This window comes from Rhinolophus sinicus, chromosome 16 (assembly GCF_057876585.1).
Source record: "Rhinolophus sinicus isolate RSI-liver-muscle chromosome 16, RSI-T2T, whole genome shotgun sequence".
Taxonomy (NCBI): Eukaryota; Metazoa; Chordata; class Mammalia; order Chiroptera; family Rhinolophidae; genus Rhinolophus; species Rhinolophus sinicus.
The window spans coordinates 135,999,213-136,022,199 of record NC_142516.1 but is presented as its reverse complement, the minus strand read 5'-3'; the positions used below and the strand labels follow the sequence as shown (position 1 = coordinate 136,022,199).

General features: G+C 43.9%; 1 protein-coding gene across 10 annotated transcripts in view; it reads right to left on the bottom strand.

Annotated features, from left to right (window-relative positions):
* Positions 1-251: 251 nt before the first annotated feature.
* Positions 252-22,987, bottom strand: part of CSGALNACT1 (chondroitin sulfate N-acetylgalactosaminyltransferase 1) — a 299,127-nt gene continuing 276,391 nt past the window's right edge. For all 10 annotated transcript variants that reach the window (XM_019742117.3, XM_074329587.2, XM_074329583.2 and 7 more), the window contains 4 exons: positions 14,959-15,137; positions 13,921-14,015; positions 5,655-5,736; positions 252-2,227 (listed from right to left, as the gene is read on the bottom strand). In XM_019742117.3, coding sequence (XP_019597676.2) covers positions 1,938-2,227; positions 5,655-5,736; positions 13,921-14,015; positions 14,959-15,137 — 646 coding nt within the window. In that variant the 3' untranslated portion in view covers positions 252-1,937. The remainder of the gene's footprint in view (positions 2,228-5,654; positions 5,737-13,920; positions 14,016-14,958; positions 15,138-22,987) is intronic.

Below are 22,987 nucleotides of genomic sequence, written 5' to 3'. Positions count from 1 at the left end.
CCCTCCAGAGGACATTTGGCAATGACTGGGGACATTTTGGTTGTCAGCTTGGGTGAGAGACATTCATGGCATCTAGTGGGTAGAGGCCAGCGATGGGGCTAAATATCCTACAGTGCACAGGTCAGCCCACAACAAAGAATGAGCCAGCCCAACATGTACATAGTACCGAGGCCGAGAACCCCTGGTTTATACACAAAAGACTGTTTTCCAAACACTAAAGAAATAGAGAAATGGCATTCTTACTCGAGGAAGAAATCATAACCACAAATCATATTTTATTAGCTGTCCAATGCCACCTTCCATTCATGTCTGTGTTTTAATTAAATTGTATGAACTACCAGTACAAATCAATACAAATGCATTCTTCTTTTTTTTTTTACACACCAACAGCTTGAATGTTCTTGAAGCCTTTAAACAATGAGCTGACTGTGGGCAAACAGAAGACAAGGAATCGGAGAGATAATTAGCTCATGCATCTGGTGCTGGCTAATAAATAAATTTTCATATGAATGTAGAAACCACTCAATATTAACTGCATTTATTATTTTTTTAAATAGCTGGAAACTTTAATAAAATGCAATTTTCAGAAGCATCGTGGTGGCTGAGTAGAACTGCTTCATTTAAAAAAATAATAAAGTTACTTCCCCCTAGACTGGGGTGGGTGAACATGTAGCAAAATCTCCCGTCCCACTAGCCTCTGGCAGATGGAGTGAGCTCTCACAAGACACATTTTCCTGCAATTCTTCTCATGGAAGCCAGAGACAGGAAGAGCACCCTGCTTTGAAAAGCGGTTGTTTGCTTCATACAGTATACTTTGGTTTTTTTAAACAGGTAAGAAAGTGGTCCCCGGTTCTCCTGAGGAGAGAATGTGTTTTCTGACTTTTGAATTAACGACGATACCACCAGTCTGAATGAGTTCCTTTTTCTGTTAAGGTGAAAAGTATATTTTCCTTTCCCTCCAGTGATCAGTTGCTCCTCTTTGGAAATATTCTTCAGATAAGTATGTTTATGTCTTGACCTATCAGTAGCCCCTCACCACGCCTTCCATATGATGGAGTGCTGACATTCGGTGCCTGACAGGATCAGCATTTGGCACGTCCTGGGGATGGGTGTCGTCGGATATGGTATCAGTCTGATGCTCTGAACTGATAGTTCTCATAAAGTATCTGAAAGTATCTTCTTTAGAAGTGTAAAAATATATGCTAACTTGTGCTCTCTTAATGAGACTTGCAAATTGGTCATCAAATAAGCAAAATATAACTCATAAGCAAAAAAAAAGTGTGTTTTTAAATAAAATTAACAAATGAAGATGGTTAAAACTACAACCAAAACGATGAACAGATTATTTTTGGTTAATCATAAGAAGACATGACACACTAGTTATAGTTTTCTTTCTTTTTCAGTCCGTTTGGTTCTGCTTAATATACTCACAAGGATCGCAGTGAGGGTATCTTTGAATTTCACACGATCTCCTTGTCTGCCATCTGATGTTTCCGCATTCCAGGACACTAGAGCCCTACTGATTTATGTAATCACTCGTATGAGGAGAAATTGGCTTGCCTTTCATTCCAATGAACCTTCTATATAACTGGCCTTCTTTCATGAAGATTTCAGTGAGCGTAGAAAACAACAGATCTCACTTTGCTGCAAACACAGTAAAACCTTCCTGCCATTAGGCTTAGAGTCTCACAATCATTCAACCTTTGTCAGACACTGCATGGGAGGCGTTTGGGGTTCTCTGCAGGGAAAGTGGGGAATTTTAATTCCTGCTGCATAGAAGCCCAATAGGCAGAAATTGGAGGCTCTCTCCAACTTCTTACTAATCAGTCAAATTCTTTTTTTGCCCTTTATGGAAATCTTTTCCTTGTTGCAGCCACTTGTCTGGTAATTGCAAAAGGAGAAAACTGAAACATCTCCCCCAACCTGTCCTGGGGAGTTCATGTTTTTTTGCTGCCTGTCTTCTGTTTCTGTTTGCGAAGGTGAGCCTCTATCTCGTGCCTGAAGACCAGCATCCCCAGCTGCCCGTGGGAGGCCTCGTTCATGGCCTTGGACTGCATGCACATCTTGTACTGCTCAGGGGTCAGCTCGTCCACGCAGCGCTTCTCGTGCCACAGGTGGAAGAGTCCCCGCACGGGTGTCCGGACCACTATGAGGTTGCTGTGGAGATACTTGCGATAGAGATGCACGTCCTCTCCGCCCCAGCCTTTGATGTCCAAATCAAAGCCACCTGTCAGGAGAGAACACGCTGCTGAATCATGCTGTGCCTGCACCTCCTGATCTATACTTGGTTTCCTTCCCGCACCAGCACTAAACTTCGCATGAGGAGAAGCTTGTAGGGGAGATGTGTTTCAGCACCCCTCCAGATTATGAATGTCCGCCCGGGTCAGGGCACTCAAAATTCTCACAGGGGACCTCCATGGCAACCTGCACTACCTCCTGGAGATAACAAGACTGCAGACAGAATCCCCGACATTTGCCTGCCTTCAAGAGCTATCAGCAAAGCTAATGACCAGCCCTAGTCTCAGATTAAGAGCTGCAACAGCATCCCGACTTTTCAACCTGAAACCTCCAAGTGAAAATTCATGTGTTTCGGTTTCAATGGGGCCTCCCCCTGCCATTCCAAATGGAATAAACCAGAGGCTTGCAGCGTGAAAGAGTAAAACAGAATCTCAGCATGAAAAAAACAATATCCCCTAAAAGCACTCTTCCTTTCAGAGACTAAAGTAGCCCCGAAAGGCTGTGTGTCCACAGGCTGGCGAAATGAGTCATGTTAAAGGGACTGGCCTCACAGCCAGTTCTGAAGTTCTACTCAGAACATCTGTGCCACTTTACAATGGACTCCTTCACAGAGTGAGGAATGGCCCCCTAAACTCTCACCTTTGTAAACTGAGATGCCCCATGTGTGGGGACAGAGCCCCAGAAAGCAGTTTCCAGGCTCTAGGCCTCACATAGACAGGTGCTAGCTCAGGTAGTAAATGGCCATCAACTGTGATTGGATGGCCATCAGCTGTGGCTAGTTGGCCGTCAACTGTAACCAGTGAGCCATTGGCCACTAATACAACTGCTGTGGCTATGCTAGCAGAAAAATGGGGGCTAGCAAGAAGATGGTGGCTGAGTTAGCAAGAGCGGATTGCAGTTAGGATGGCGGGTTGCGGACAGTATGGATCCAGCCTCCAGTGAGAGTATAGTGCCGCCAGTGAGAATATACTAGTATGACTCCACTATCTATGTCTCCGTGGGTGTTCTTTTTTGGCCTCGCCATATCCTGCGTTCTCTTGTGGGGAGCGGGAGCAGAGACCCTGCCTGGCACCCTGCACAACAAATGGCACAGCGAGCAGGGTCTCCCGCACGACAAATGGAGCAATGAGCAGGGTCCCCTGCACGACACTATGTCTTTTCCTAACCGAAAGCCCACCGTGTCCATGTAGAACCAAAGAAACACTGGTCTCTTTTTGTCATTGTTCCTTCCTCACCTAGGCGATTTATCAAACCCTTACAAGAAACAGTGAAGTGATTCTCAACATCTTTTCTGAGTTACCACCTAGCCAGCCCCTCTGTCCTCTGCAGCCCCCAAGCTACACTGCTCTGATGGAGGCTAGGGACAGGAAGGGGGGTTCACACATGGGGAAACCCATACCCTACCCACTGGCTATGTGTATGAGTGATCTGTGGCCCCTCAGTCGCGTGCAGGTGAAGAAAGCTGTACCATTCTGAATCAAGGGTCTAGAATTTAAGTCTCGGTTCTCTTACCTCTCTTGAGTTTTGGTTTCTTTATCCAGAAATGAAGTAGGTATCATAACCAAATGAGATAGTAGTGTAACTTGGTTAGCTGTACTTGATTTCAGCTAAGTAGCATTATGATTAATTAAACAGAAGGTGCTCAAGAAAACGCTTACAAATAAATACAAGATTGCAAAGAATGACTGGGGTACAAGGTGACCCAAAGATTCATTCTGATGTCATGGCAAGAGCTTACTGAGGAAGAGCATGCTTCCCAGCCTGCCTTTCCCACGTTTGTCAATTATAGCTGTGTTCTGTCTTTAGAAAAAAATATTGTAAATTTGATAAACATACATCATCACAAAATAATCTTTCTCTGTACATAGAGCAAGGAAACAGAGTTCCTTGAAATGGAAATTTCCTTTAGAAATTTTTTTAAAATATGTCATTTTGGGAAATTTGATATGCACATAATCATTTAAGATTATTTCTTAGAGAAATCAAAGAACATCCATCGTTCACTGCCAAGTATCTGAGGGAGGGCACCCACCACTGAGAGCCCGATGTCCTGGGTACTCTGCTGCTTCTTATGAGAAATCACTTCAAGTTTTTGTTTGTTTGTTTGTCTGTTTTTTCTTAATCTGGTGATTTCTGTGAGGGTTCTCTAGTCCCTGTAGACCACCACCTTACCTCTGAACAAAAACCTGGGGATGCTCAGCTAGACTCACTGATCTTAGAAACAGAAGCTTTAGGCCTCAGGCCGGAGTGGGAGGAGATAGACCAGGAGAGAGCAGGGTGAGCAGGCTCTGGGAGGCCCACAGGGAGATGGGAGTCTCCATGCTGTGGGCGGGTAGCTTCCCCAACCCTATCCTGGTGCACGGTCCACCCTGAGTCCTAAGCCCAGATCAAGGTTTCTGACCTGTTCATTCATAACTGTGGCTCATGTAGAAGCCATAATTCTAGTCCCTCCAGAGACATATGAGTAAGTACCACCATGAAAGGTGGTGTGGAATTTCCAAGGGGGACAGAAGACACTCTGTTCTCATCCTGACCATGTCCCCCACTTACTGTGAGATCCCTTTGCCTCTCAGAGCCTTGGTCTCAACTGCATCCTAAGGACCTTTCCTCTCTGTGCACTGGGGACCCGTGTGTGTGTGTGTATGTGTGTGTGTTTGTGTGTGTGCATGTATGTACATGTGCATGTTAACAGTGATTGTACACTTAGAGCTTGACACTTCAAGCATCTCAAATTTTCAAAGGTTCAGCTGAGAAATCTGCATCATTTCTGATATGTGATTTTCCAAAATTCCCCATGTTGTCCTTATTTCTTTAATGTATCCTCCTATTGTGGAGGCCCACGGTGTTCTACACGAGAGGGTGCAGGAGCCAGACCAGGTTGGAAGAAGGCAGCACTGGAGGGCTTGCTTAGAAGCTGCCTTTATGTAACAAGCTGCCTTTTCCTCTCAGATTATATGCCTTATTTGGGGTGACTGAGTGGCACTGGTGGAGATTATAGGGGCTAATGTGCCGCACATTCTCAAACCCCCTCTTCGTCCAGCCTCAAGTCCATGATGAGAGGAACGGCCTTTTCTTTTCTTTTCTTTTTTTTAAATTTATTGGGGTGACAATTGTTAGTAAAATTACATAGATTTCAGGTGTACAATTCTGTATTACATCATCTATAAATCCCATTGTGTGTTCACCACCCAGAGTCCGTTCTCTTTCCATCACCATGTATTTGATCCCCTTTACCCTCTTCTCCCATCCCCCACCCCCCTTACCCTCTGGTAACCACTAAACTTGGCCTTTTCTTAGGAAGTAGCACCACCTTTGCCACCAGACTTCTTGGGACCTGATGCGCTTCCCTCATGGCCTCTCACTGCCCTCTAGGTGGCAGTAGAGATGCAGACTTGTTGCAAGTCCGTTGGTCTTACCTATATTGATGAAGTCTGACCGATACTGACATGTCATCCCAAATCCAAAGTCTCTCCAAAATCCAGTTTCCTTCTTTATGACCTGCAAGGAAATCACTGTCATTTGATGAGGAAGGGCAAAATGGATAACAATAAATAGAGAGTATTCACAACCTCGTCTGAGCAATGTGAAATAGGAAGCCCATCCCAGCACTGATGCATAGCCACAGCCCTGTGTGGGAAATGAAGATGTATTTGAGTCCTTTCTGACGGTTAGGAATAGTCAACTCACCAGTCCCAAAACGGGACTTGTGATTTTTGGCACCTCTGGCTGGAATGTTTCTAGGGTGTAGGCATGAAAACACACACACACACACACACACACACACACACGCGCACGCGCGCACACACACACACACACACACACACAGGCAAACCGGAGAGCAAGGTTTTGAGCAGTACCATGGAAAAGCCACCTACGTGTCTGGCCCAACACCAGTGCCAGCGAGAATTGGAGGCCTCGGCCCCTCACACAGGGCCGGGCAGGGAGCCAGCAAAGGGCTCAGGAAGTTGAGAAAAGGGATAGAGAACAACTCAGAATTCAGCTGCCCTGGCACAGTGCACAAACAGGACTCCCTCAGGGAATAAAAGGAAAACCTGAGACTTTAGTGTGTGACTCTGGCTCCGCAAATTCTCGCTTGCTGAGGATAAGGGCACTAAGAGTCCAGGCTCTGAAGAAAGACTCTGTCCATTCATCTTTAAACTATTTTAAAACCAAACTGCTCCAAAAAGCATCAGCAGAGGTGCCAGGCGGCAGGGCTGCTGAGAGGCCATCCAAGCAGTGACTGTCTTTAAAAAGCAAAACCTGGCCCTGCTCAATCTCTCACTTTGCAAGTAAATTTCCAATGTACTTGCTGAAGCAGCAAGACTTTCTTTTCTTTTCTTTTTTAAATTGCTTATATATTTTTGGCTGAAGTAATTCTGGGAATGGTTTGGGGACCTACTTTAATAGTTATTTTTCATGATTCATTCTTGTAGTTAACATAGGTGCCTCGACGAAAGCAGGGGAGGGGAGGCTGCAGAGGTCCCCGTCCACTCGGATTTCTGCGTTTTCTGTCTGGGCCATCTGGTGCGCTAATTAGAAACAGTGTGTGTGGGTGGGAACACCAGCGTCTTGTCCCAACTTGACCACTGGCTGGCCTTTTTGCCTTAGGCAGGTCCCTCACTTCTTAGAGCCTCTATTTCCTTTCCTATAAATGAGGAGTTTGAGCTAAATCATCCCTAAGGTCTCTTCCAGCTCTAACATCCAAACATTTATCCTATTACTGCTATTCTACCTCCCTGATGTTTGCCTTTATCTATACCACACTAAATTGCACTTGACAAATGGCTTGCAACAGGGCTGATGAACTTAAAAACTCTTTTACCCTGTAACTTATGAAAGCATCTTATTTTCACTCCAACCTACATATAGATGTCGCCTGTACTACTGTTGGCACACATCAGGACTGCCTAAGGGAAAGAAAGATCAAAAGAGGTTTTGTGGTTTACTATGGTGCCCAGCACAATGCCCTCCAATTCTTCTATAGAACAATATCTCCCAAGTGACAAGACAATTTCATCAGAATCAACTGGAAAGGTTTTTCAGGGCAGGAAGATCTGGGAAAATCTCCACTGAGTCATCTTTTAAAAAATGGTTTGTTTTGTCCCTGTCGTACCAGGTACACTGTTTCTGGTGCAGCTAGTGGTTTAATATCCTTTCTGCTGGCCAGGACACAGACAAGTACTCGAAGCTCCTGAATAAAAATGGAGTCAAAGAGAAGTGTCAATATCCAAAACTTCAAACATTTGGCTAAGGTATATACGGAATCTGAAAGAGAAAGCTCCAAACAGGAAAAACAATGGGTTGGGGTTTAGGAAGAAAGACAAGAGGTAGCTGTCCCAGGACTGGGCTAAGTGAATGTACTGCCTAGCAAGGCTGAACAAAGTGAAGAGTGACCTTCAGCTGAGGACAGTGTGACAGAAACAAACTGATTTGTGAGCTGGAGAATGAGCTATATAAACACTTATTAACATCGGCTTTAAAGTTGGCAAGCCACGGAAAGCCACTATCTGAAGAGCTCATTGAAATTTAGCCCTTGGTGGGAACTGATTTGGTCATGCGCACAGCATGTGATGTCGGGGCAAGATGGAGTGCACTTATTAGAGTTCACTTATTAGAGGTTCTACCACCCCCTCCCCAACCCCGTGCTGAGTCACTAACTGGAGTGGTGCTCTCAACGAGCAGCCTAGCTGGGAGTGAGCAGTCTCAAGTGTACATCAGATCACAGCATGTTGCCATTTAAAGCCCTGCAGTGGTTTTAACTGCATTCTCCCTAATGCAATTAGAGTAAAATCCACAAGGAAACCTCTAGCCAGCAAAGGCCCTACATGACCTGGCCCCTGCCTGCCTCGCCAATCTCATATGCCCTTATATACAGACCCCTTATATTCTGCCCTTCCCCATGCACCAGACTCACAGGTCTCCACAGCTGGACAACTGCAGTTCCCCCTTTCTGGGTCACCCTTTCCGGGCTCACTACTGGATTCTGCTCCAATGCCATTTCTCAGCGCCATTGTCCTGGCCCTCCCGGCCCATGTCAGCACTCCCCACCCCTGTCACTCTCTACTCTGTCATCTGGTTTATTTTCTCTATAAACCAGACTCTCTGAAATTATCCTGTTGCATTTGTTTCTCTGTTTGCTGACTGTCTTCACCAACCACCACTGGTAAATGTAAGCTTGGGGCCTTGGTCTTGTTCACAGCTGTGTCTGCAGCACCCAGGCCACTGCTTAGCACACAGCAGCACTCAATAGGTTCTGAGCCTTTAAGCAAAACAACACATAACAAAACCAATTTTACCACAGGCTGATTGATATAAACAGGAGTTGAGTTCCTACAGCATCTCATCAACATTATAATAAAACAATGTTGAACAAAACGATGTTATCTGAGGACCTGCTGTCCCTGTTCAAGGAACAATGAGGAGCAGTCAGAGGGCAGACACAGCATGAAGCCAGTGGAAATAGTCGTGGTTCCTATAGGGAATTCCTGTCAGCGAGTGGTTCAAGGAAGTCCTGGCAGTACCAGTGGGGAAACCCTGAGAATTGTGTGGCTCTGGACCAACAGACAAAAACATTCTCACTTCCAGGGGTCTAAGCAGAGGGCTTCACTTCTTAGAACCTTTGCCCAAGCATAAGGAGCTCCCCCATTCTGTTCAAACATTGAAAAGATACACACCAATGATGTCTAGAGGAGGAAGAAACCCTGACATACCTGAAGAAACCCTGAGATAAAGATTAAACTTTCAAAGAAAAATAACTCCTCCTCTTGTCCTGAATTTCACCGATCAGTTTTCAAGTGCTATCTTCATTTTTAAAAATGTCTTTTAAGGGCTGGCCTCCTCTCAACTCTCCCCAACACCCTTCCCCTCCCCTCCTTAGATTCAGCAGAGCACTGCAGGGCATAAATACACCACAAAAGGATAGTTGTCAGGCCTGCTCTCTCACAGGAAATTTCCAGACCTGCAGCTCTGTGGGCGATTCACGTGATGGGGGAGGGGGGATTATTTTCTATTAGGACCAAAACTCAAAGCACAAATCAGTGTCTCTCCCCCAAAGACGTGGGAAGGCGGCCATCATGCAGCTGCATGGTTTAATGGCGCTGACTTTGGACAACTTCCCATGAAGCAATCTGGGCCCTAAAATAAAATACTCAGGCAGAGTATTTACTCTAAATCAAAGAGAGTCTCCCAAGCACCGAGGTTGTGTCTGAGCAGCCTCACGTTCACCAGAAACACCAGTGGTGTGCATGCAACCCATGCAGTCCACACGCCCCACGCTGAAAAGGCTTTAGGCCTGGTTTAATGCTCTGCTGTTGCCATCTTGAAATTCTTCATAATTTTTGAACAAGGACTCTGAGTTTTCATTGTGCACTGGGCCATGTCGTGTATGTAGCCAGCCCTGTCCGTGAGGGGCAGTCACCCTGAACTCCAGAGATTTCTGTGGCTGGGCTGGGTGCCTCCTGACCCCATGCTGTACGTTCCTTGTTATCTGGGCCCTTAGGGCTCCGTGATCACACCACACAGGATTCCAGGGGGCTGCATGTGGTACGCATGTGCCCTGAGGTAAGGCACAGTGCTGTGACAGTTTCTAGTTCTTGAGAAATAAAGTATTCTAGAGCCACAGCTTTCAAAGAATTGGTTTAAGAATGGACACAAATGCCACCTATTCCAAGATTTGTACTAACCCACATTTCTCTACAAGTCTTCCTTTATCTGCATAAAAAAATGAAGTGCCTTCTGAAGAGTATCATGCTAGGCAAGGAATCATCCAGGTGCCCTCTGTTCTAGGAATCCGTACTTAAAGCTAGACTCCGTGCCCTCCGGGAAGCACTCTGAGGCCAAAGGGTGTGTCCCCTCAGCATCTCAGCCCAGTCTCCATCATGTGGTGGCACTTGTGTGCCCAACCCTGCCACTTAGCAGTCTGGGCAAGCGACTTATGCCTGCGTGCTTTAAGTTCCTCACCTGTGAAATGAGCATAATGATGCCTCTTCACCTTCCTTAGTCATGCGTGAGGTGACGTGGGCACAGTGTGGCTTATGAAAGGCGGATGGATGGCATCTGTTAATGTTACTTTTGGTACTCAGTTACTTTTTGGTCTGCTTCCCGAATAAACAAAAACAGACAAAAAAAGGATGGACTATGTCTGGTCAGCAATTTTTAGAAGTTTAAACATAAATTCAGATTATTGGTAAAATACCTTGGAGGCAGGTAGAGAGGTAAGGCTTTAATCAGAGAGGGGGTTATAACAGCTATATGTGATGTCAGAGGGATAGTACTCTTGGGGGGGTTATCACTTTGTGAGGAGGGCTAATGTCTAATCATTATGTTGGGTTGTACACCTGAAACTAATGCAAAAACATAAAAGTAAATTTAAAAAAAAGTCAGAGAGGGAGGGAGGATAGAAGGCAGCATACCATCCGCACAATGAACAGAGTAGCACAAGGTCACCAGACTGAAACAATGGGTGGAACAAACAGCAGACTGAGATGTCAGGCACTTCAGGCAGTGGAATCGGTGAGGAGATGGACCTGAGGTGGAAGGAGACGAGGACACACTGGGCAACGTGCTCCTGGCAGAGCGGCGGGCTGGGGTGTCTATCGAGCTGGAATCATGCGCCAGGTGCTGGTGTTTGCAAACATTTTCTCTGTAATCTGGTTTAGAGTCAGTTTGTGGAGGGCAGAGAATCCCAGCAAGGAATCAGGGTCGCAGTGCTGTGCTGAGCCGGCCAGGACAGCTCAGCAGGACTGTGCAAGTCTCTTGCCAACTCTGTGTTCAGTGACATCACATCGATAGCCTGAAATAGGCCACAGTGGGAGTATTGACACCACTGAAAATGGCAAACGCTATGAATCAGGGCTTTCCTCCGCCCCCTTTCAGAGAGTGGGTTGTTAAACATTTACTAGCACACCACTGGCTTTACGCCATAAGACTTTCTTTTAATGGAATTAATCTGCATTTTGGAAATGCATCTATGGCAGAGGGTGAAGGAAAGACTGAAGTATAGGGGAGGGAAGGAATCTATAAGAAGCAGTAAGAGGCTCCTGCCGTGGCCCCAGCAAGAACCGACAAGGCTTGAACCAGGAAAGTGGAATGTCCAAAGATAACAATTATTGAAATTAGAGTCATTCCGCTCTCAGAGAGCTACTTCTACATGAAAGCATCAGAAAGTTTTATTTCCGGTTTAAAACTCAAAAAATTAAATAGTAGGTAAAAGCCCACGATTTCACGTACTACTTATTAATAATGGTCTGTACTCAAAAGTAAAGAAACAAGTAATCTGAACACACACACACACACACACACACACATACACATACACACACAAATCATAAGTTTGGTTCCTTCCTTTTGTCTGCAGGCAAAATGTTACCAAATGACAGTGGCAGTAGCCAGGAGAAATAATAACTAGCACATTGACTGTGAGGTCATATTTGCAGGGCTGCTGGAAAAGGTTGTCTACTGTTTGCATACATAAATAACTTCTGTTATAGCTACATTCTGGATCTATGTTCTCCCTTACCTCTGACACTGATGTACTCCAGGGAAGGCTATCAAGAATGTATAAACATATATGCATCATATCTTTCTAGACTGAGCCAAAATGAACCCTTGGTAGGAAGTCTTTCCTAATTTACCCCTCTCTGATCATTACTTTTTATTTTATGCCTTCTCAGCTCCTATGCAGTCTATCTCCAGTATATTAGTTACTGTGGTTTGATGTTCTCCAGTGGAATTTCTGTCAGGTCATTTCCTTTATATTTCAGCTCTCACTTAGACCCTAAGCAAATCTATTTCTACTACACTAGAGTAAGGAGATCCTAGTTTTGGCCTGAGCTCTGCTACTAGCTGGCTATGTGATCTTGGGCAAGTCTATAAAAAAAGAAGAGAGTAGGTGAGATGATCTCGCAATCACCTGAGCATATGAAACTGTTTCAGTTCTTCTGACCCCTCCACTAGCACCTAGATTAGTTCTCTGGAGGCAGCAAGTGCTCAAGAAATGGCTCATCCAGTAAAGACCATAATCAGCACTTTTCTTTTTTAGATGAAGACCCGTTCATGTCAGAGACAACTGCTGTGTTTCTCTGGACTAAATAGTCATATACTAAACCCTAAAAGATCAGACTTATGTGGTCTAGGAAAGGTCTAAGGTATATTTAGAAGTCAATGTAAAAGGTTGCGGCATAATTCAGAAGTTCTAGCTGTGGACACAGCCATGTGAGTTCTGGTTCTGGTTTGCCCGCACCATCCTCTGGCTTCCCTTTGCACCTGCTTCCCTGCAGGAATGGTAACAAAAGGATAAAACGTTTAAACTGGGAAATGGAAAGAATTCCTTGCAAACAAATAAGGTCTTTATGAGTTTGAAATCAAAACATTAATCATATTTGATGCCAAATGTAAAGTGGTATTTTATTTAAAATCAAAGGAACTTTTATTCTGATTGGTTGAAAGAAAATAAATGCTGTATCCCATTTCCCCTTCAAACCCTAATAGAAGCTGGTATTAGAATTTCATTGGTGGAAGAGGAAACTATATTATTACTGCACTGTATGGCTTGGGTCCCAAGTGAAACCATGTGAGGACATGGATGAGGAATAAACCTTGTCCAACCTGAAGAAACTCAAGCTGAAACTTTCTGGAACAGATCATTAGATCAACTGCCAGAGGTTAATTGGAGAGGGGCACAGGATATGGTTGGAGAAACAGGTTTTGCTACTCTGGAAGCTTAAACACAGAATCTGTCCTCCAAAAGAATTTCATTAAACACATATTTTCATGAAAACCAGCTTACTCTCCCATTGCACAGAATCATGAGAGACTTGGTCCTATCCCATCTTCATGTTCACATGGCAGATTTCCTTTCCCAGGCCTATGAGGTTCTCAATGGGAAGAAACATGACTTTGCCTCAACAGGAGACAGAGCTACTCAAGGCAGTGAAGAACAGACAGCCCCCAATTTAGACACTCCTCTGAGATTCAGCCTGAGTTAGAACACAGCTTCAGATGAGCCCAGCGGATCTCTCTGCAGGAAAAGATCACAGCCCAACTTGGGGACTGACAACAATAATGGAATAGTCTTGGAGAGGCATGCCTACATGTGGTACAGAGACCCTCTTCGGGCTTGTCTCTTCTTCCTGTTCCCGGCCCTGCTCGCTGCTGAATGGAGTAACTACTGCCACGACCAAGGAGACATCTCAGTGCACAGAGATCCTTGGTGGTTGTGTGGTTCCACTATCTGTGGTGGCATGATGGGAAGGGCATTGGATTTAGTCCCTGTTCCCCCAATGAGTCACTCACTGTGTGCCCTGGGGTGAGCCACCCCTTTCTGACTTCTGTCAAATGGGAACAGAAATCTCACCTTTCTTACCTTGCAGGATTTGTTTAACAATAAAGAGAAAATGTGTTGCATCCATAATACAATAATACTAGTTTCCAGAAGGAAACTATGAAGGTGTGAAATTACCTTTCTGTAAGGTACTGTTCCGATTTATTTTCCACTTTTAAATATTACAAGCACTTTTAATCAACAAGGCAGTGGGAGCAAAGGCCAGAACATCTGCCAAACTTAAAAATTACTCCGGGGATCAATTCACAGATCTCCACTCACCTTTACTCATGGTCAGGTGCCCTGGTAATGAAAGACATGAAACACAGTCACACAAAGGCACCTGCGGGGTAATTACTCACCAGCTGCTGTTCTAAGGGAGGGACGGCATCGTGGTGGCTATATATTATGCCAGGATTGTACTGACTGAAAAGGACTGGATAAAATACTTTCTTCCCTGCAAACCGGAAAACAAACATCTCCTTACAGCAACAGATAAAAAACTATTAGGTTTGTTCATTTATATTCAGTCTTCTGAAACATCCCACATATTTGCATGCACTTTCTGCTTCCGTTCACTCAAGTCTAAAACAGGTCTTAGAAGTCCTGTAGCAGGTAGACCAGATGGACAGACTGTCAAATATTTCTGACCTGTTAGCACAAGAGTGATGTTCAAAATGTTGAGGGTCAGTGGCTCTGGCACAGGGCATCCACCAATTGGAGTGGGTGTGAAAGAGAGTCCTGGCACTCTCTGCCCTGCCAGACATTAACTCTTTAACTGCTGGCTCGTGGGGCAGTCCTAAGAGTTGCCAGAGGCCGGGGTGACTTAGGGCAGCAGTAGACTGAGGGAGCCCGGGCAGTTGCTCTTTACCAATTTACATGAAGAGTTTCAATATTTTAACAACTGGAATGCCCATTCCACTAGTTATCAGCTGAATATCAGTCTTGCCTGTGAGTCAAACTCTGTGAAAATTGTTTTCAAACTGGGTTATTTCTGCTCAGAGCCCTTCCTCCTTTGGCAATTGCCCACCACTGTTCTTTTCCCATTGGTTTCAGGAGGTTTTCCAGGTCTTGTCTTCTCCCCCACCACACTTTCTCCTGCAGATGTTCACTAAAGCTGACCACCCAGATAAAAATGGAATAGAGGTTATAAACATGAACTTGAGACAAAGAGTCCCAGAATCATGATGGCCAAAAGGCCTATACTGGGACACCAAAGGAGAAATCAAACCAAGTGATTTTTTTTTTTTTTTTCCTTTTCTTGGTCATTGGGGTAAAGCAAGGCTGATTCAGAAGCATGACATCAGAGTGAACTGTGAAGAGAATGATGCATGAGTGTGAGAAAGCTAAATGCCACCCTGAGGGAGAAAAAGATAACTGCCAACTCCACAGATCCTTACCTGGCTGTGTATTCAGCCTACACGTATTGAGGAATTCCGAGGTGAAGTAGATGTCAACATCACAGAAAAAGAGAAGGACATTGCTGCCCTTCCAGAAGCGGGCTCCAACATCAAGTCCTTTTCCGCGGGAAAACTCTCCATTCAGTTGGATGAAGGTAAAGTTCCTGAAGTTGGCGGCTCTAAAAGGAAGACCAGACATAGTTACTCATGCAGCCTTGCTTCCCAGGCCTACAGAATCCCCTGGCAAATATGTGGCCAAGGTCCATCCACATCTCGCCATGTTTCTTTTGTAACCCTGAGGGCACTGAGACTACCCAGCATTTATAGAATGATCCAGACTCATCGGAAACTCATTGGGATTAAAGGTCCCGAGAACAAACACCTAGTGAAGTTTTAACACCAGTTTATTTCTTGCTTCTCTAGTAATTTCCCCCAATGGACAATTGTACTGTCATGATTAATGAATATTTCTTGTGATGGAAAAAACTTGAACCAGTGACGATGGAAAGTCTCCTAGAAAATTTCCATGCCTCCTGAGCCACCCGAATGAAACCACGGGGCCAAGGAAATAAAATCCCATTGTAACGACCCCACCCAGCATCTTCTCACCTGTATTCAACTCCAGGAGCCAGACATGATGGTCTTGATATATATCTATCCTCAAAGAGATTTAAACCTGGATTCCTTCCCCACCCTCAGGTAAAGCAGCATTACAGAGAAAATGACAGACTTGGATTCAGAAGGCTAGGAGTGTCTTAGGCCAGGCTCTCCTGCAGATGAACTCTGTGATCTAGGCAAGCCCATTCATCTCCCAGAACCTCAGTTGCCTCATCCGCAAAATGGGAATAATAATACCTTCCTTAACTGTCTCACACAGTTATTAGCTAGATAGACACTGCCAAGAATATAAAGTACTATGTAAGCATCAGCTATTGCTGTTATTAGCACAGGCAAAGATTCCCAGGCCAGTGGTAGTGAAGTCAAGCTGTTTCTTCACTTGGCTGTTTTTTCCCAGGAACAGCAGAACCTTCTGAAAGGGGGCATGTCCTAAGCAAAAGATCCAGGAATTCGTTCAGTACCTAGTGGGACAGGGGTGGTCCTGCTGACATCACCCTTCTTTTCATATTCTGAGCCCTCCCTCCCTTCTACCTGGCCCATCCCCATCCCCCAACTTCTCACTAATCTTCATGTATTCAAAACAAGCAAAAAACCCATTTCCATTTTTTAAGCTTTGTGTTCCCAGTAATAGCTTGGGTAAAAGTCAACACAACTATAGAGTCATAAACTCTTCAAACGCTAAGATGTATTTGTATCTGGTAATTTAATCAGTGGAACTAGTTCTGCTACCCCTTCCTTCCTTGTCTTAGCATTTTTCAGATCCATGAGTGAGCTTGGTTTTTCAGCTTTGGAATCCGTGGGCCTAACCTTGTCTGAGTTCAATGCCAGACATGGTTTTTCAGATTTAGATCAAGGCTGGAGGCCTGGTGATGGGAAGGGCACTGGCGTATGAGTCAGGAAACCTGGACCCAGGGCCTAGAACCACGCCTGGCCCGCATGAGGCACTCGATAGATGTTTGTGAATAAATGTGTAAACAGATGAATGACTCTAATCCTACCTCAGCCTCTGATTTATTGGAGGCAGGTCACTTCACTTCTCTGGTCTGTTTCCTCATTGTAAAATCTGATGGTCACAAAGCTCCAAGGCCCTTTACACTCTAAAATTCTATTTTCTGCACTTTTGCATTCCATTCAGTACTGCTCTCCATTTGGAGGGATTTTCCTCCTCTCTCAGAACTTGATCATGACCCCTTTCTCTGGCAAGGTGGCCCCAGTTCCTATTTTCTGTGGGCAGCATGGAGGCGATGCCCCACAGCCTACTCAGTCCTTGGTCTGGCCCTCATGTAGACAGCTACCTGCCTGTCTCCAAAGATGCTCAGGTGCAGTCATCGTCATCTGCTCCGGAGGGATCTACAACCCAGCTCCTGGAAGGCAGGCTCAACCCACTTCTCTATTCGCTCAGTTTTTAGGCAAGTTTTACCCTTGGAGATGCCTGGATTTTTGCCTGTTCATCTAAGGGAGTCTCTAGCCACGTCTCACAGGACTCACCCACCATCCTGGAGCCCGTCTTTTTTTCCCCAGGCAGAGGCAGGTCTCTTTCTTCACTTATCTCAGGGTTCGTGTTCTTTGAGACCCTCTCAGACTGCAGGGAGACCTGTTAGCTATTTTTCAGAGCAGGGAGGACTAACATGCCCAAATACAATGAAGGAGCAAGGCCTTCCTCAGTCAGGCTGTATCTGACTCATAATATCGGGACCTCCTCTAAGATGTCTTACAGGATCTATCATTCAAGAGCTGAAATATAAAAATGCTTTATATTTGAACAACAGCAAGCAACTTTCATCAAAGAAGAGGAATGCAGTTCCCTAATGCGTTGTGTTAAACGAACTGCTGGATTTTCTCCTTTGAACATCCTACAGTCCATTTGTGTAGATATATGAAATATTTACAAAAGTCAAGTCATGTTGACTACTTAAATAAGACTGTAAGGCAGCATTAGAAACTGGAGTAATAGCATTAAAGATATGACAAGCCTGTAGGTGATCAATATTTGAGTGCATGGGAGAAAGTTGAGTGCTACAAATTTAGAGGGGAGAGTGGTCATTTGGCATATACACTTACCCAACATGTAATTTAATCTAGCTTGTTCTGTCCACAAATTTCCCAAACCCTGGCTCAAGCTGCTCTTCTCTGCTCTGCCACAGCAGGGGGTGGAGAGGGGCACAGGGCTTGTCTGTCAGTCAATGTCACTGGGAAACGGGTGGGGAGAACACTGTGCCTGGAGTCTGAGATGACCTCTATTTGGAAGACTTTTTTTTAAAAGTGATAAAACATTAACCTCTATACTTCAATGTGTAGCCCTTAGGGAAAGAGAATTCAGGAAAACGGATGCTGGGGGACTCTCCATAAGGCCTAATGCAAAAGGCAATCTGCTTCCTTTCTCTACATCCAACCTCTCTGCAAGGATGAGATGCTCCATCTTATATCTGTGGCACTACGCAGTCTGGATATGCATTTCAAACCCCTTCTTCAATTTGTCCGCAGGCCATACAGGAAGCCCCAGGACACAGTACCCAGTTCTGTCCATTCACTGTCCACACAGCAGCCCCTACACCCCATGGAGCCAGTGCACACATGGCACCAGTGGCCTCTACGTCCCCCCCTCACCTGTACATAACCCTGCCCGGCCCAGCGCTGCATGGCTTCTCATCTACCTTGACCAACTCTGGCCAGCAGGAAACATCCATTGTTACTGGCCTGGCAGCACACATATGTGTTGGCTCTGTGCTGATGGCCTAATTAGGGAGCTGGACATCAGTGCACACAGAAGCAGGGTGGGGACAGAATTACTGCTGGCCTGGGAAGCACCATCAGCCGGTCATGGGCTCTGGAGAAGGCCCAGGGCTAACTGCGTCGTCCACCTGTGGTTCCCAGTGTGGCTGCCAGGTCACCCTGCTCAGTTAGGAGTCCATCCACAGATGGATAATGGTACTGCCGTCCCTCCTGACAACTGAACCCCAGCACGTCTTATAGTTAACCACTACCTGGGAGAACCCCTCTTCCTCCTCTCTTGCCATCAGGAAGGGCCTCTGATCATGAACAAGTGTTCTCCACAAAGAAAGAGGGCTGAGCTGAAAACACCAGAAAAAGAATCGGAACAACTTCACTTCCCCTCTTTTCCAGAACACAGAGATGAATACATGTCAAATACCTGGGCCTGGAAGTGGGATGCCCTCCTCTCATCTCAAACTCATCAGCACCAGCTCCAGGACACAGGATGCAAAGGGAAGAAGAGAAATTGGCTTCTGCGAGACAGCTAGGCCGCTTCCCTCAACACGTCCCACATCTTCACTCAGAAACACTTCGCGTTGGGCAGGGGATTCGCTCACTAGGCCAGAGCACCTCCTGCTCAACAGTACACTAAACAGTGTATTAAGAGGCAGCCACACCATGCAAAGCAAGGACACATTTGAATGCAAAACACTGATTTGCCCTACAGCGGTTTGACAGTTTGGGATTCAAAAATGTGTGCAACGTGGGCATGAGGCTACAACCCCAAAATGCAGACCATAGAAGTACACAGGCAGGGACCTTGTTTTATCCTCTGTCTATTCCCCCATCCCACAGTGACCAGCCAAAAGATGGTGACCGATGGCATGGACATGGCTGGCACCTCCTGTCTCTGCTCGCCAATCCCTCCCGGGAATTCATTTTCTCCAACCTCTACAGTAAAAGTCCCACTTCGTGGCCCATGTCATGTTACTGCTTCTCATGCCTTGCTGCCAACTGAAGTCCCTGTCTGGGCTCCCAGGCGTTTTGCCCAGTCCTCCTGTGCCCGCTGCCCTCTTGTGCCCTTGCTTGTGTAGACATGCACAGGACGATGTGGCACACTGTAAACCTTTAGGACAGGGGCTGCCTTACTTGATTTTCTAACTTCAGAGGCTACCGGGAAGGTCGTTGCACACACAGGGACAGAGTGGATGATCCATAAACACTGGATGAATCCAGAGATGAATCAATGGGAAACCCTGAGGCACATCTCAGATCTGTCATTATTGAGGACGATGTCCCAAGATGCTACCTTCTTCCCTCAGATGGGCACTGGAGAAGCGTCCCACATCAGAAAGAGTCTCAACCAACAGATTCCGCAGGACCACAGCACAGGCACAAACCCAAGCTTTTAAGAAGTTGATAAATATATAAATAACAGAAAAGAAGAGAGCTGAGAAAAATAAGATGCAATTTGGTTAGAAATATTTAATTCCCCCCATTCAAAGAAATGTAATATTTAGTGGCATGCCTAAAGAAATGGACTAGTAAGGAATGGGCATTTTTCATGACAGAATGAGAGCAATACATCCTATACTGTGTGATTTCCTATTATGAATCAGAGTTTGCAGTTTCAAAAGGCCACATGATTACTCATAATTATTTCTTCTTCTTTTCTTCTTGAATTGTATTATTTGCTGATGAAACGCTTGAATTTCTCATTCAATTCCTTTCTTTTATATAAAAAGTCTGGTGCATGGGGACTTCTCTAAGTTATATATAATCATTCTGATAAAGGTTTTAATGACCTGAGAAAGCTACTGTTTCCGCTAGAGATTTAATTTCTCTAATTGACTTACATTTCCCAAAATTGCTGGATTAAAAATGATAAAAGGTCTTGCTGTCTAATATGATTTACTCTAGTACAGACTTCTTCCCACCACTGCAAGGAAATTCTCTTAATATGACATTTCCCACAATAGCCCTTCACTTTTAAAAAAAAGCACTTAAAAATTTACATAGAAACCAGTATTATATTCAATGTATAATTTATAGTTTTAAATCTAACAGCCATAAATGTTGAAACTGCTTATGAGTTCTACTTACTGAAGACATTTGAATACAGTAAAGAATTTAAAGTAAGCACTTTAAATAATTAATTTAGAAGTTTCTAGAGTCTGAGCTTATACAAGCCTGTTTATACAATTCTGTTTTAGCCAATACACACACACGCGCACGCAGAAGGTGCCCAAAAAAGTATACACATTTTACAAAAGGAAACAGTATTAAAATTGTAATACTCAATATATACTGGTAACAAAAGATGAATACAAGTCACATTTTACTTGTGTAATTACAAGAGGTGCTTAAAGTGGTTACCGTCAGTGTAATTTTAATAGTTTATTCCTTTCTTAAAAAGTGTATATATTTTTTGGTGTGTATGTCTGTATTCCTAAAGACTCTACCAAAAAACTGCTAGAACTAATCGAGGAATTGAGTAAAGTTGTAGGATACAAAATAACAATGAAAAGCAGTTGTGTTTCTATACACAAACAATAAATTATCTGAAAGAGAAATTAAGAAAGCGATTCATTTATAATGGCATCAAAAACAATAAAATAAAAAGAAGTATCGGTACACGCTACAATGTGGATGAACCTCGAAACATTATGCTAAGTGAAGAAGCCAGACACAAAAGGTCATATGTTGCATGATTCCATTTATATGAAATACCCAGCATAGCTAAATCCATATTTTTTTCAAATGTTTTTCCTGTATGTATGGAGCGGGTCATGTGTTTTTGCGTATCACATTGATTTTTGTTGAGTAAATCTTACATTCATAGGATAAATCTCCCTTGGTCATGGTGTATAATCCTTTTTATATGTTGCCAGATTCAGTTGGCTAGTGTTTTACTGAGGACTTTTGCATCTAATATTCATAAAGGATATCGGTCTATAGTTCTTTTTCCTTGTGATGCCTTTTTAAAATTTAGTTTTTAATTATAGTCGACTTACAATATTATATTAATTTCAGATGTACAACACAGTGATTAGATATCTATATATCTTACAAAGTGATCACCATAGTAAGTCTAGTGAACATCTAACACCATACATAGCTATTATGCTATGTATATGTTGACTATATTCCCTACGCTTGTGCAGTCTTCATCTGGGTTAGAGTATCAGGGTAATGGCCTCATAGAATGAAGTGGGACGCGTTCCCTATTCTATATTTTGAAAACTTGTGAAGCATTAGTATTAATTAGTCTTTAATGATTGGTAGAAATCAGCAGTGAATCCATTTGGACGTGGGCTCTTCTTTGTGAACAGTTTTTTTATTACTATTTCAATCCATTTACTTGTTATAGGTCTAGTCAGATTTTTTATTTCTTCTTGCAGAAAAAATTTCAATAGTGTACAAAAATTTGTTCCTCCATTCCCTCTCCTCACCTTTGTATTGTTATTTTATTAAAGTATCTTTATGTAAGTACACATCAATCCAGATTTGTAATTATTGCTTTATGCAGTTGTCTTTTAAATCATACAGGAGAAAAGAGTTATAAACAAAAATACATTTATACTGTATTTTATATCCCCCTACGTAGTTACTTTTACTTGCACTCTATTTCTTCACCTGGATTTAAGTTTGTATCCGGTGTCCTTTCATTTCAGCCTCAAGGACTCCTTTTCATATTTCTTGTAAGGCAGGTTTGCTAGTGATGAAGTTTCTCAGTTCTTGTTTATCTGGGGATTTCTTAATTTCTCCTCCATTGCTGATGGATGGTGTTGCTGAATATAGAATTCCTGGATGAGCATTTTCCTTTCAGCATTTTGAATATGCCATCCCACTTCTGGCCCCCCTGGTTTCTGATGAGAAGTCAGCTATTGATCTTGTTAAGGAACCCTTGGACCTGATGAGTTGCTTCACTCTTTTTTTTTCTTTTTTGTTTTTATTAGTTTCAGGTGCACAAAATAATGTAATAGTTAGACATTTATCATTTATATCCCTCACACAGTGACAACCCCCCGCCCCCTATCTACTACCCCTCTGACATCGCACGCAGCCATTACATTTCCACTGTCTCTATTCCTAATGCTGTAGTCCACTTCTTGTAACCATGTGTGTGTGTGTGTGTGTGTGTGTGTGCGTGTGTGTGTGTGTGTGTGTGTATATATATATATATATATATATATATATATATATATATATATAAAATTATAGTTGACATTCATTATTGTTCAGCTTCAGCTTTAGGTGTACAGTGCAGTGATCAGGCATCTACATCATCCCTGAGGTGGTCTCCCTAATGGGACAAGTGTCCACTGGATACCCTACCAAATCTTTACATTATTGATTTGAGTTGCTTCATTCTTGCTGCTCACAAGATTCTTTTTCTCTTTGTTTTTGTCGTTCAACCATTTGATTATCATATGCTAGTGTGGGTTTTTTTGAATTTTCCTACTTGGAGTTTGTTGAGTTTCCTAGATGTGTAAGGTTTTCATCCAATTTAGGAGTTCGGGGCTATTATTTCTTAAATACTTTTTCTGCCCCTTTCTCTCTCCCCTCTCCTCTGGGACTCCCATTATGTCTATGCTGGCACGTGTGATGGTATATACCACAAGTCTCTGAGGTTTGTTCATTTGCTTCATTCTTCTTTAGTTTTGTTTCTCCAACTGGATCACATCGCTGACCTATC